The sequence below is a fragment of the Pipra filicauda genome, unplaced genomic scaffold, assembly GCF_003945595.2.
Source record: "Pipra filicauda isolate LSUMZ 115617 unplaced genomic scaffold, ASM394559v2 scaffold35_size7292922_pilon, whole genome shotgun sequence".
Lineage (NCBI taxonomy): Eukaryota > Metazoa > Chordata > Aves > Passeriformes > Pipridae > Pipra > Pipra filicauda.
The window spans coordinates 1,696,240-1,711,437 of NW_024104487.1; the positions used below are offsets into that span (position 1 = coordinate 1,696,240).

Consider the following 15,198-nt stretch of genomic DNA (forward strand, 5'->3'; position numbering starts at 1 on the left):
ACATTGGTAAATATATGGGATATAGAAAATTGATAAAATATATTATTCAAACCACTCCAATAATTTTGATTCTTTTATCTATCTCTTTTCCAGATAACACCAACAATCTGTTCATATCTTCTAAGAGAAACTACGGTTCAACTTAATATCCTATGGTTGTGTTTTCTCACATAGTTTTCTTTGACCATGAAAGTTGTATAACATTTGATGTAGATTACCTTATCCGGTAAATTAGCTTGAGTCTAGTTGCTTCATCTACATGGAAGATGTGATTTGGGGGATACCACATTCTATCTGTTTCACTCATGAGCGCAAACATGTTATGGTACACTGGCATGATACCTAAAGGAAGAACAGAGAAGCAAATGTCTATAGGAAAGTGTTTTCACAAAGTATTAGAAAACTGTTGTCGGTTAAAATTAGCAGATTGGCACAGCGCTCCACTGCTATCAGCAACAGGTATCAATATTGCCAACAGCATTGCAATCATTATCCATAACCTTCAAACTGCTTTTGATAGTTTAATTTCTCATTCTTCCTTTATGTTCACTGATTGCAGACTGTGCTCACCTGTTATCCTGTACTTCACTGTTAGATTGCAAGATTTTTTCTATATGGCATTTAATACAATGTCTTCTTAGCATCTCAGTTTAGAAACAGTAAATTACTTTTTTTTCTTACTTTTTCCAAAATCAGATCAAGGGATTTATTTTAAGACTTTAGACAGATGAAAAATAAGTAGTAAAGCAATACAAAGAAAGTCATCATGACTAGGACAACCACCTGCCATTTTCATTTTAGTAACTCAGTTAAAAACAAACCCAAACATATATAGTTAATAAAACAGAACTGGAAAATATTTTTTCCCTCAACAATTTAGGATTTTGTTAATGACAAGCAATCCTATTTAATCACAAACTCTGGAAATCAGTTGAGCATCAGCTCCTCAGCAGTACCAGAATTTTAATTTGGCTCTGAGGTTCCCAGCTGAAAGCACAGGCTAACATACAACAGATGCCACAGCATTGTATTATGCTGCAGTGTTGTGCATCCATGTGATGCCAGGGTTAGATTTGGAAAACAGGCTAAATGCCAGAGAATTGACAGCACAAAAGGATGAACCGCAAACACTGACAAACATATTCTGAAGACAGGAAGAGGCACAGGTGCAGAGGTGAGACAGTAGGATGAAAAATTACAGTGTCAAAGTCATAGTAAGTCATAACTAAAGAAAACTTTCCATTAAAGCAATACACTTTGGGGTGAAAAGGAAAAAGATAATAAAAAAGACAGGTAAAGGCAATAAAAGTAACTTAAAATTACATTAGGAGACAAAAGAATCATGGGAAAAGGCAAAGTACACACAGCCCTAACCAAAGACTTAGAATTAAATAATTGAAATTCCCACAAGAAACCAGGAGAAAAAAGAAATCCTTTATTTCTTTCTGTTCTGGACACCATCTAGGTAATTATTGAAGGGGGCAGACCCCAAATTTCTCTCATCACATCTAAACTACATGTAAAACAATCTGTTGGATGAAACAACGAATCAACTCCACATATAAAACCACATACCCTTGTAGAACAAAACATATTTCATTCTTAAATAACAACTAGTTTATTAAATTTGATACAGAATAAGTTTGTCTCTGTAGGGGTAGAGTAAAAAGGCTAAGACAAGAGTTCTATTGTGCAGTTGTGAAGATTAAACTGCTGAAATCTATAGGCCAATCATCTGATGCTTTCTTAAACCAAAGCTCACCAAAACATACCAGAACTGCAGGTCCTAACACATGATTTTCTATGGAAAGGAGTCATACACTTACAGGAAACTACAGAAGTGGAAAGAATTCCGTAAAGCAACAAAAGAGAAACCAAAACTAAACAAATCCTCCACAGGAACAAACCCAAAGGGATTAGTAACTGAAGGACTGACTGTAAATCTAAATATGTTGCAAATCTAAGGCACAATAAAACATATTTGATCAATCCAAATTATGAGAAATATTTTATGGAGTTAAAAAGAAACCTATCCCAAAAACTCAACATGGCTCTCTTTTGATGTGTGAAGTGGGATCAACTACACTACACTACATATCAGTTGTCTATAAAGCAGTTACAATTAACTTGGCAGTTTTAAGGCTGTGTGGTATCTGTATCCCAAATAATTTCAGATCAATTACAGTGCAATGCATGTGAGAATTACTAGCCAGGCCTCTACACAAATGCCACACACTTTTCAAGGAAATGCTGAATATTTACCTCGTCTCAGTAACACATATACCCAAACAGCTAACAAGCCCTGTAAGGACACTGTACGGGAAAAAATTTCCAAGTCATATTCTTAAATTCAAGTGTTAAGCTGCTGTATCTCACCAAATACATTACAGGCATCCCCACCACCACTCTGCTTCTCAAAAAGACCCACAGCAAAATCCTTTCTGAAACTTTAACTAAGCAAAGATCATGACATTCATACTCCATTCCCAATAAGAAATGTTAATATTAACAACAACAAAAATCCTCCCTGTTGTCCTCCTTTGTATGAAAAGTAAACTGCACTCATCCGAGTCTCGTACTTTGGCATTTATAGTTCCAAACGGTACCTTGCACCATACAGTGCCAGTGCTCAAAGACATACAGATCTTTTTTTCATGAAAAGGAATTACACCTTTTTTCCCCTTCCCCTTAAGAACTACGCAATTTCATTGCTACACTTACTGCTCAACAATTATAAAAAATAGAACAAATCCCTTTATTAGAGTCTTGAAAATAATTCACAGGAATCTGACAAAAGCAAAGAGGCCATGTAATTGCAGGGACTTTTCAAGTGAGTAATAACTGCAGTATTTAAGTGCTCTCTCCTGAAACAAAGAAAACAAAAAGACTTGAGTGGGGAATCAAAGTCTTCTGTTGAAACCTAGACATGTCAACAATAGTGAAAACTTCTGAGAAATGTATTTTTCTAAGTAAAATCATAAAAGCTATTCACAAGAGGAACTGAAAAGCCTCCCCTGGATTTTTGCACTGCACTAACCATGTTATCAAATCAGTCAATGACAAATTAGAGAGAAGACAGTGACTCAGACATAATTAAGCAGACTTTTTTCCACTTTGCTTCTCCAGCAAGGGCTGTCAAATTTTCTGGACTACTGCAAAGACGAAAACAAAGACTATCTCTTGACAATTTATTTAGTACATAAGGCTAAAGACAGGAGTCTTTTCATCCTTTACAGTCTGTCAAGTACATCATATGGAAGACTACAAAACAGCATAAGCTCATTCCTCAAACTTCTATTTCAAGACTAAAAAAAATGATTTGCAAAGTAGTTTGATCTTTTCCTCATTATGATTTTAGAGTTTCACATCCAGACAAGTCACACTACTTCATTTACCCTGAAGCAGCTAAGGAAATACAGTTTTTCTATATTTTCTCCTTTGTTGGCATTAGGCACTCTTTCTCCTATACAGTAGGTTTTCATAAAGTAATGTCCTTCTTTAAAGAAAAAATAAAAAACATAAAGTGTAAGTCACAACAAGCCATGACACCACTATGAAACGTGAAAGCCAAGCACAGTCTATAATAGATATAGTTTTACGAAACTGTCATTTCAAGCATGTAAGTAATTAGACATATACAGATAAAAGCAATTAGTTGAATGATTAAAAACAATTTTAAAAAATCTCAAATTTTCAAAGTCTAATACTAATATTAGTCAGTTTTCACACACAACTGGAAGTAAACTCTTTAAAACTTAGGAAGTTCTGCACATACCAGATGGAAATTTGCTTCCCTTTTCTTACATTAAAATAATATCTTCCTCTCATCTTTCATACAAACCAGAGGCTTACTGAACTCTGACATGACATTTAATGTCACTATCCTGCCAACAAAATGCTTTCCGAATATAAATCAAAGCACGCATTTCCTTTTCTAGCAAAACAGAATTGCCCAGAGTTCTGTTTAATTCATTCCTCACTTACGGCGGGGGAGCTGCAGGGGGCAGCATGTTCTGTGTGGATATTCAGGAAATGTAAAGGTGAAAAAAAAGCCAAACTAAATCAAACCAAAAAAAAAAAAAAAAAGACAAACCCGAAGCAAAACAAAACCACCGAACCAAACCAAAAAACTCCAACCAAAAAAACAACCCCCCAATGATTAATTAAAACGAATGATAACTCTGAGCCATGTGAACTCAGAGTCATGTGAAATTCTGGAAATTCAGCACGTTAGGGAAAATCCGCTTAAAATTCCCTTGTTAGTAGCAAGACATCTCTTCTGAAGCATACAAGCAAAGAGGTCATCACAATCATCACATTATGCAACACAGTTGCTCTCTTGAAAATGTTTAATTGACTGCAAATGCTGTCAGCACTTAGTCACATTAAAAGTTTCGAAATAATGCTTTTACTTTAGTATAATTAAAAATTCTCTGCAATATTATGTTTTTCCAAGAGACACCACCGTTTTTCTTAGAAAGTACCATGGAATTTCCAATTTACTTGCAAATCAGATGAGTGAGAATTAAAAGGTTCCTAGCTGGAGTTTTGGGATATCAACATAAAAAAAAAAAAACAACAAACAACAAACACAGAAGCCAACAAATTCAAGGTCTTTTGTTAACTGCTAGCTGCCCAAAACTCAGCAAACCTGTCAGGATTGCAAAACTCATTCTGTCTTGGGATTCTAGTTCCATTAAAAAGGTAAGATTCCAGAGTTTAATGATCCTAACAGAAAGGGATGAGGACATGAGAACAAAAGCCTGTCAGACAGTAAATAAAGTCAAACACATCCTACAGAAATTTAGGATTCTTATACACCTAGGGACAAGTTATGAGAGAAACGCAAGATGCTAAACAAGATTATGCTCCCGGTTGACTTTGTCAAAACATTTTTCAGTGAGCTGTTCAATTGTTCTTGTGAGATTTAAAGTGACTATCTCTGCTTACTTTGCTACTAATGTATTAAGATTTTCAAGAACATGGCATATATTTATTTGGCTAATACCAAAGCAGTGCTTTGCTTGTCATTATAACTGCTTTAATCATGATTTACAAACTCACTTATCTAGTGTTGTTTAAAAATATCTACACTTTGTTAACCTGAATTCAGCAAAAATCTGGATTATACATACAAGTGATGCACATATTTTTTACTCATATTTCTCAGCCAATAGAATAAATAAACAAATTGTTAGTTTGAATATTAAAAGAAAATTTTTTTTCCGTGTAATACTCATCTTCTGTATAATGTATTATTCTGTTAAGTTATAGTGTACAGTCCAAAGTTGTTTAGTTTTTTAAATTACTTTATCTAATGATAAATACTCTGTCTTAAAAGACACTGGGAAGTATCTGATTGCAGAATTATTGATATAGCATAGTAACACATGCAGTATACAAATCAACTAACTTTCTTTCTGTATACAAAAAAATACATTCAAGATTCAAATTCAGACTTCAAATGTTTCCAGTAGTCGGTATGTGATTTACCTACAACACAACAAAACTCAATTCATGTTATTTTCAATTACACATGCTAATTTTTAAACACAGATTTCTAGGTTTTGTTCACACTTTGAATAAAAGAAAAATTATGAACAAAGTTTACAGCTTTTCTACAAACAATCATATTTATTTATTTTGTAAAGTATAACATTAGGTTCACTTTATCATTCTCTTGCACCAGCTCTGGTGGCTTTCTTGAATCATTACTTTTGTTCAAATGGCCTTGACTGCCTGACACTTCTATAAACTGATTGTAAAGACATTAAAAAACAGCTTAAAAGAGAAATTCCATTTAAGATTTTTTGAGAGAGATCAGAAAAGATCAAAAGGTTTAAGATCATGATTTGAGAAAACAAGTCTTTGATTCTGCAACCTCTAGAACAATTTCTCCTTCATATTTCATATCTACCATTATTTGGTTCCTCTAACACCACTTTGTCCCTGAGGCTGAGAGCAATGACTTTTTTTTTTTGGTGTGACATTTATTTTTTACACAGCAATTAACATACCAGCTAACATACAAGAACTGAACCACGACTGACTAGTCAATTTAAAATTAATTTCATGACACTTCATTTATTCTTGTGTTTCTACTTGGAAGAAATTCAGTTTCATGTTCAGGCAGTTTTCTGTAAAAAAAATATAAACTACTACAAAAGTTTCACACATTAAATTTTTCAAAAAATTGATTTTTAAATAAAATGTTTTTTAAAAGGCTGAGCTCTTGCATGCATGCATCAAACTGGCATTCAATTACAGAATAACATTTTGACAGACTAATATTTATATTAGCCAATATATGCCAAATACAACAGGTGTTAAAATACACTACCCTGCTATTTACAGACTTTATTTCCTAAATGATTACAAAAATCATTAATCACAAACACAAGAAGTCATATTATATCTAACAGAACAGTTACCATCTGCAAAGTAATCAAGCATGTATAATACACAACACATGCATTACTTCCAGGACCAATCTGTTTTGCAGGGTTGCATCAGAAAGTAATTTCCAGGCTCCTGGAGTGATTTAACTATCCGAGCTATATCTCAGCCCAATGAAAGAAGACTTCCAGGCAAGGGATAGGGATAAATACCCTCAAATTATTTGATAAAGGATAGCAGTCACCTAATTCAGTTTCACAACTGTTCTAATGGAAACAGTTTTACAGCCTGGTGCTAATTACTTCTGAAAGAACAGCGAAATTAGCCTTTTGATTCAAAAGCCACTATTTTCATGAGCTCTGGATAGTTAAAAACTTTCTTCTATGAAGCTGAGTTTCACCAATTCATTAAGTAAACTGGTATGTATATACTTACCACAGGCTTTACAGGCAACAGCACAAAGCTCTTCTGCAACATATTCTCCAGCTGGAAATTGAAGGCAATCTTCTCCTGTCTTCCCAGGAGAATGATAAAGGTACACTTGAAGCAATGGTTCTGTCTGCCTGGGTGCACTGGTATTTCCATGGATGTCACCATTGTGGTGGACAGAAGCAGTTGCTGTGTTTTCCATATTTGTCATTGTAAGACAAGCCATAGTTCGTTTTGGTTCTGTTCAGAGCATTTGCCTACAAGAAATGTAAGAAGTACTTCTTGACTAACTGTACTTGGTTTTGTTCGTAATACTCCTATTTAATGACAGTACTGTTCTGATACAGGAAAAACATTAACTCCTGTTAATGAAATCTGAGAATTAACACCTGAGAACGACTTAGGTCATTTACTAAAAGCTAAGTTTCTCTTTGATTTACTATGTAGCCCTAGATGAAGAGTAACAGACATTATTACAGGAGAAAACAAAATATTAATTGGGAGTCCAACTAGAGAATTATTACCTCTCACTGGATTTTAGACAGTGTGTGCTCATCTGTCCAATTAAAACATGCTAGTTAAACCTGAAAGGCAAAAGAAGCCCTTTAATCACATCTGTACAGCTCATTATACTCCCAGTTTAAACACAACTATTGCACTGAGAACTTAAAAGATATAACAGCTAGCTGACACTGATGAAAGAAGGGTAGCCATAGCGCCCTTCATGTGAGTTTTACTCTTAAGCCGACACTTAAAAGAAAACATGTTGAGATGAGAATCTAAGTAAGCAGACTTGGTTTGTACCTATGGGGGGACTTCCAAGACCACCTCCTTTCAGAATAATCATTTAAGTCTATTCTTAAGGAACTCAAGCTAACAATCCTCTCTGTTAAATGTAATCAAAGAGAAGAAGACACTAATAATTCAATATATAACCACAAGTATATTTGATAATGAAAAGTTTAAAAAAGAGATTGGACACCATATTCTAAAAGCCAGTTAAAGAATGTCTTTGCTTTTCTGTGACTCCATCACAATTTCATCAGTATAGACCATGCTTATTATAAAAACTTTGATCACAGTCTATAAGGTTTGCTTTTATTAAAACTGATTCCAGGTAACTACTACATGGAATTCTGCATTTCATATTTTGAAAATGCAGAATAGGTCTAAACAAGACATCAGTCATAAAGACTTGATTTTTTAGACTTTTAGAATCATAAAATGGTTTGGGCCACAATAAGGTCTCCCTGAGGCCTTCTCTTTGGGCTGAATAACCTCAACTCTCTCAGCCTTTCCTCACGGAAGGGTCAGCCCTCTGATCATTTTTGTGGCCTTCTCTGGACTCACTCCACTCTGGCCCATGTCATTCCTATGCTATGACCGCCAGAACTGAAAGCAGGACTGCAAGTGCAGACTCACAAGAGCAGAGCATGGGAGAGGAGGAGAATCGCATCCCTTGACCTGATGGCCATGGTTTCTTTTTAGGCTGCAAGTGCACACTGCCAGCTCACGTCTCACTTTTCATCTATCAGGATCCCCAAGTCCTTATCCACAGGGCTGCTCTCAATCCATTCATTCCCTAGCCCATATTGATACTGGAGATTGCCCCAACCCAGGTGCAGGACCAGGTGCTCTTTGCCTTGTTAGACTTCATGAGGTTCCCATAGGCCCACTTCTCAAGCCTGTCAATGATCCTCTGGATGGTACCTTCCCTCAAGCCCCTCAGCTGCAATAGTCAGCTTGGTGTGTTTCCCAAACTTGCTAAGGGTGCATATGTCACTGACAAAGATATTGAACAGTTAATAAAGATATTGAACTTGAAAATGCTACTATTTAACTCAAAAATATGTTTATTGTTTTACATAGGTAGATGGGAGTGACATTCTTAAAATGCAACTTTCAACAGCTTTTGTTTATATTGAATTGTGTTGCTTTATCATAAAAGAGCTGTTTGGAACATGGTGATTTTTTTTTTTTAATTATTTGCTGCTCCTAACTACAATTACGTAGCAAAGGATGAGTGTACGACTATACATTTATGTGGGCTAAAGATGACGTGTGCTACAGAAATCAACAGTTATAACTGCAGGGAAAAAAAGAAAAACATTAACTTCATGAGTTATGTAATAGAACACATACAGAAGATAAAGCCATTTTACCGTGATGGTAATTCTGGGGAAAAAAAAAAAGAAAAAAAGACACCCTCACCAAAAGAAAAATGCAGAATTTAACTTCCCAAACTAAGCAACAAAAAGAGACAGTGTATCATAAACATATAAATCTTAAAGTCTAGATGCAAATGCCATTCACTACATTCCTTAGGCCCTGATCTAGGGGAGATATGGATTCCCTATGCTGCATTTATAGAGTCAGCCACCCTTAAATGAGAAGATTTGTGCTTTTAGCTCCAAAGGTAGCATAGGCAACAAGGAAGTATTCAATTAAGGAAAAAAATGTATCTTCCTTGACTCATCACAGAATTCTTGGTTTTTAGAAGAAAATAACCATCACATCTCTAAAAACATAATATTTAAAAGACTTCTCACTACTTCTGTCAAGAATATGAAAGATGTAATGATTGTGATCTACCACTTGCTTTTACAAAATATTCACAGCTTTTATCTCCAGAGGAATTCTTCTTTAATTACTACAGAAGTTTCCCTCAAATATTCCAATATTAACCTTCTGATGATATGAACCTTCACCCCGATTGACAGATGCCTTCATCTTAGTTCGTTGGTATTATGTCTAACCAACACTGAATGGAAATATTGTTGGTACACCTAACTAAAAATCTGGCCAATTTCAGAAGTGAACTAAACAGACATGCTTGTGCCTCGCTCTTCTTCATAAAGTTTGCGTATTTACAAACATACTTTTCCTTTCAAAAAAACCTTATCATTCCCTCTTGGTTTCTACATTAAAAAATTCAATAAACCACAAAGGGAACCTTGCTTAATTACACCTAAGAACGAGAAATATCAATAAAATGTGGTAAAAAATGCAAAGTAAAAACTGTAACAGAGTATTCCACTCAGGTTTTTTTGTTCCACTAATTTCAAAGGTTCTATGTAACTATGTGAAAAAATCTCAAGAGATACTATCTGTGCAATTGCATCACCACTTCAAATTAAATAATTTTCAAGTTTCAAATTTGTCTTTTATGTCCAAGTGCAGACAAAAGAGGTGAAAGCAAGAAATATTCTTACATCAGTTTATTTGCGGAAAAACAGAAAACACATTTTCATGGCCTCTCTTATACATATAACAATCAGTTTCATGGACAGGGCCTTATATGCAAAGTAACTGAAACACATGGTCACCACTCACCAATGGTGTGAAAAACAAAAGAAAACTGCTTTCACATGTATTTCTTAGCAAACAAGTCTCCAGTTGAACACAGTTAGTCTTCCCTGCTTTGCTCCATCCAGAGATCCCTGTATTAGCACAACAGAAGCATTAAACATGGCAAAAAATTAATTGCTGTTGATCCAGAATATTTAAAATATGACCTAGTCTCTGACTATTGTAAAAGTTGAGCAACTTGAGACTAAACATACTGGGAGACACTAATGTACCTGTTTGCAGAACACCTTTGAGTATTACTTTCTAGGGTATACAGATTTGTTATCATACTGTAATTCAAAAGAATTTCTGTGTTTGGGTAAAGAATGTAAATGTAAATAATCCTCACAGCTGAATAAAAAGGATTTAATATATCCAGAATGGGTCTTTTGTAGATAAGTTACTCAGCACCACAAAAGTATTTGTTTGCCAAAAAGTACCAAGTCCACACACATCTTAAAGTGGATGTTTGACATAATCAAGAAGTGAAAAAGAAAAACGGCCTATCCAATCATCCATATAACAAGAATGGGAAACAGAATCAGGGATATAAAGATCTTGTTTTGGAGATCAAAGCTACTAAGTATAAAAGATCTGATTCTGGCACTGATGAACAGATGATTTGAACCAACAGGATTATTTTAATATTCCTAATCTGGATAATATTTCAAGCCACAGCTTTTACAGGATAAGATTAATCATTCCCCATATTGCTCTAACCACAATCACCAGCATCTACAATGTAAGCTGTTTCCATACACTCTGTTGCTGTCTGTACCTCCAATGCACCTGACAATAATTTTTACCAGGTACCCTCGGCTGCACTAATTCATACGGTTCTTTGTAAACTGACCAGCAAGAAATTAATTAAGGAGACTGAAAACAATGACTTAGGGAAGAAATTTCACTAAAATGTGGAGGACATACAAAAGTCTCGCAATTTAATAATATGCAGCATTCACTGCCCCATTCAGAATACGTTTTCAATTTAGGAGGTTTTTTTTTTGTTTTAATTTTTCGTGTTTGTTTGGGGTTTTTTTTGAGGCAGTAGGGGGGTGTTTTAGGGAAACCTTCAGGGCTAGGATCATTAGCCTTCAGAGGTTCAAAGATGAGTGTGTTCTCTCACTATAGATAAATTTCCAACAGTTAATTACCTTTTTACCTCTGTATTAAACATGGGAGTGATGAAGCCCTTTAAATAAGCATGTCACAAGCCACTCGCTGCTGGAATCCACAGGAAGTCAGACAAAGCAGGCACATAAGCAGTGGTGGGACATAATGTATCTGCAATAAAAACAGAATATTAAAAAAAAAGGTTAATGGCTGTAAGCAATATATAATGCATCATTACTGAAGAATTCAAATCTGTGTTTAGATACAGATAATGATCCACTCCTATTTTATTTGCCGAGATTCCTGTCTGACAAGAACTTTTTAAATTCAGGCTTTTTTAAATACACAGTAAAAAAAAAAATCTAAAAATATATTTTTTGATACTGATACTACTTCTCATTCTAGCAAGAAAGTGCTGTGTAAATCAGAAACTTGACTATATATGTATTTACCAATTTTTTTTGCTCTAACCATGTTTTTCTTTTCTGTGAATACAGCATCAGTTTAAGAAACTATATATGGCATTACACGAAGAAAATAGAAATGAAAAAGGAAAAGTAATCACAAAAACAGATATGGTATGTTCACTTCAGGTAGTAGTACTCCCTTTAACCAGAACAATTAATTCTGTTTGAAAACTGACAACAAGCACTCATTTCAATTCATACGGAAGTTAAGACCAACTGTCTTGTTGCAGGAAGGACAAGGGCACTCCCACCCTTGCTCTCTTTGCACAACATTTCTGTGGTTGCAGGAAACTCCATTTGAAAGCACTTAAGTACAACAGCAGCTTCCTGCAGCAATGAAAAAAGAAAGATTCCCTTTGTAACCCTCCCACACAAGAAAGGGCCTGACAGAGAGGCAAAAATTCATTTAAAAACTGAATAAAGGGGGAAAAATACAATGGAAGTTCAAAGGAGGCAGAATTCAGAATGGGAGAACTCTGCAAGTTTTGTTTGATGACTCTTCAGACAGGTATTTCCCTGAACTGGAGTGAAGACATACAGCTTCCTCAGTGTTGTGTCTACTGAGTCTGTCACAAATATCACACACTCTCCCTGTCCCCCCCCCAAAAAAGAACCCATTTCAATGAGCAGTAAATTCAGCTTCTTTCCCCACAGAAGTCGGAGTGAATGGCAATGATTAGTGTTTCTGCCCTTGCAATACTAGCTTTAAAAATAAGAAGTTTTGCCTTTCTTGGACGGTTGTATATTTCATATGCACCTCCAGGTGCTTCAGATCATACCAGGATCTGATCCAAAGTCCTATACAGTCAATGCAAGTTTTCCAGACCTCTGCTGAAGTGCCAGAGGGAGAGAGAGAGGGTTGTTTGAGGCAGAGTCGCCTATCACTGACCTACTGAGCACACATTCCACACACACTGATCTGAGAGCACTGGCTTCAAATGAAGGAGAGACCCACCACCTGTTCACGCAGGTTTCAGATCAAGAGGCACTGTGGGTATTCTAAATTATTTTCTATTTTAAAAGTACTTTTCCATGCTCAGAACTGCCTTGCATTCATAATTCCCAGTCAGGCTTCTGACTTCAAGAAAAACTGCATGAATATTTACCTGTGTTAAACTACGTAGTTTTCCACAAGCCCAGTAGAATAAGGGTTGCAACATTTTGAATAAGCTCAGTGACACTGCAGTTTGCATTTCAAATGCAAGAAATTGATTATGCAGCCTAATATCAAGTCTATTCTTCATATGACAAACAAAAATGATTGCTTGCTTATGAAAGAGCAGTTTATAGCTCTGGATAAGAAGTATGGAAACTCAGAGATGAAAACCAAGCTGAACAGGTTCAGGGTGGTTATAGTAACATATTTCTCTCTTTCTCTCCTTTCTTTTTTTTTTTAAGAGAGAATCAACTTTTTCTTCGGCACACATGCAATGAAATACTCATTTACAGGATCTGCATCAAGGCCTTATAAAACTATTTGGTTCACATACTTCCAGGCTGAATAAGTCTTATCCGACACAACTTATTCTTTCAGCAGCAGAGTTGCTGTACCAATCTCACAGTGCACCATCTTGCCAATGACCTCTTTCCCTCTGATTTATTCAAGTCTACACCAGCTTACATTTCTGGCAGCTGCAAGGATTTAAATGCCAATTTAAAAACTAACTTAAGACTCTAATGAAACTCCGTCAAAATACATTAGTCCATCATCTCCAAGTTAACACTCTCTGCAAAGAACACAATACAGAATTTGTTATGCAGATGAGATTCTACAATCTGAAACAGTCACTTTTCAGCAAGCCACCAGAACTGCTATAAATACAATTAGTGTTTGTGCCTATGTCACCAACTACTCCGTTTACTAGAGAGAGAAGAAAGATTAAAAAGCACTTTCCATTGACAAGTAATGTCTTGAAGACACAGGCTCTCTCCCAACAACTCAATATGTTTACTGCCAGTAAACTGAAAATGACAGCCATGTGCACACTTTCCATCTGCTTATACACACATCTTTCTCTCAAGGAATTTGAATGAACATTGCAAACATCAATCATGAAAGCCTTCCCAAGTAATGCTGGGTAGGTGTTTAAGATTGTAGCAAAGTATCACTGAAAGTGCTAACAGGTCTTACATTAGTCAGTAGTGGTAGAACATCACTAGGTTCCAAAGAGTAAGTGTCTTGCTATAAGACCACCAAAATAAAGTTTTTACCTCTAGACCCAAACTTAGACTAAGAAAAAAAGTCAGTCGTTTTCCCACTTACAGTTGTTTTGGCTAGTGCATTTGTTTTATATTCAATATGTATACTTAATATTTAATTATAGTCTTCACAGTTCGGTTTGAATACACAAACAAATGGAACACCACTAAACTTTCCCATAACATGTACTCAGCATGGTTTGTTATGCTTCTAGAACTTTAAAATTTTAAAAATATAACAACAGTATTTATGTTCTGCATACAACATGTAGTATCCTTGCTTATCTGACTGTGATATGCTTTGCACATGCAGGTTTGTTGGGTTTCTTTAAAAACAAACATATACTAGATTCAATGAACCAAGTTCATAGGCTATTCTTACAGGTAATATAGTATTGTATTTTTAAAACATCAGCTTGTACAGAAATGTCAGTGCTATTTAATGGACCAACAAGATGTTATGAAGTGTTTGTTCAGTCAAAATGTGGTACAGAATTTCACAAAAAATTAACAGCAAGAGACTCACATATTTCCAACAATATTAATGAGAAAACAATCTCCTGAGTAACTTTATCAAAGTATTCAACAATACTTCTAAAATACTAAGCAATCTGGAAAATTTGAAAACTTTTTTCCATTGCTTAGATAACAGGTGCCAAGTTCACACATAAAATTAATCTAGTGCATCATCTTCTGCATTAAAACTTTGTTGTCTTTTCCCAGGTAATATTCATTCTGATTTTAAAAACAACTTCCACAAAAATATAAAATATCATCTTAAAGCATATTCAAATATGTTTTGTGGATAAGTGTGACTTCAGTTTTCATGGTCTTTTTTCTAATACGCTCTGCCTATTGTTGCCCTGCCATGAGGTAAAGTCACACAAGAAAACAACTGCTCATACAAGAAACAATTGCAAAAAGTTAAGTAACTCCAAAGGAAATTTCCTGTATTATCAGCTGTATATTGATATCACATAAGAATTTTTAATATATCAAAATTTGATGCACATGGTAGCAAGCAGATAGAGAAGAAAGGTGACAGACTAACAGATCAATGTCAAAACACACTAAAAAAAAGTGGAGAAGCAAAGATAACATTTGCTTACAGTTTTCTCTTGGCAAACCACTACTTGTATCTGCAATTCAGCAACAGTCCATGAACTTCTGCATGAGGAAAGACTAATGATCCTGGCCTGGTGCGCTTGCATGACACAGAGGGACTAAGTGGATAGAAGAAGTTAAC

General features: G+C 35.2%; 1 protein-coding gene across 3 annotated transcripts in view; it reads right to left on the reverse strand.

Moving 5' to 3' along the window:
- JAK2 (Janus kinase 2) overlaps positions 1-15,198 on the reverse strand; it is an 85,741-nt gene that overhangs the window by 36,544 nt on the left and 33,999 nt on the right. For 2 of the 3 annotated variants that reach the window (XM_027709700.2, XM_039384516.1), the window contains 5 exons: positions 11,328-11,457; positions 10,159-10,265; positions 7,350-7,409; positions 6,832-7,082; positions 219-342 (listed from right to left, as the gene is read on the reverse strand). In XM_027709700.2, the coding sequence (XP_027565501.1) occupies positions 219-342; positions 6,832-7,051 (344 nt within the window). In that variant the 5' untranslated portion in view covers positions 7,052-7,082; positions 7,350-7,409; positions 10,159-10,265; positions 11,328-11,457. The remainder of the gene's footprint in view (positions 1-218; positions 343-6,831; positions 7,083-7,349; positions 7,410-10,158; positions 10,266-11,327; positions 11,458-15,198) is intronic. The other variant, XM_027709699.2, reaches the window with a different exon arrangement.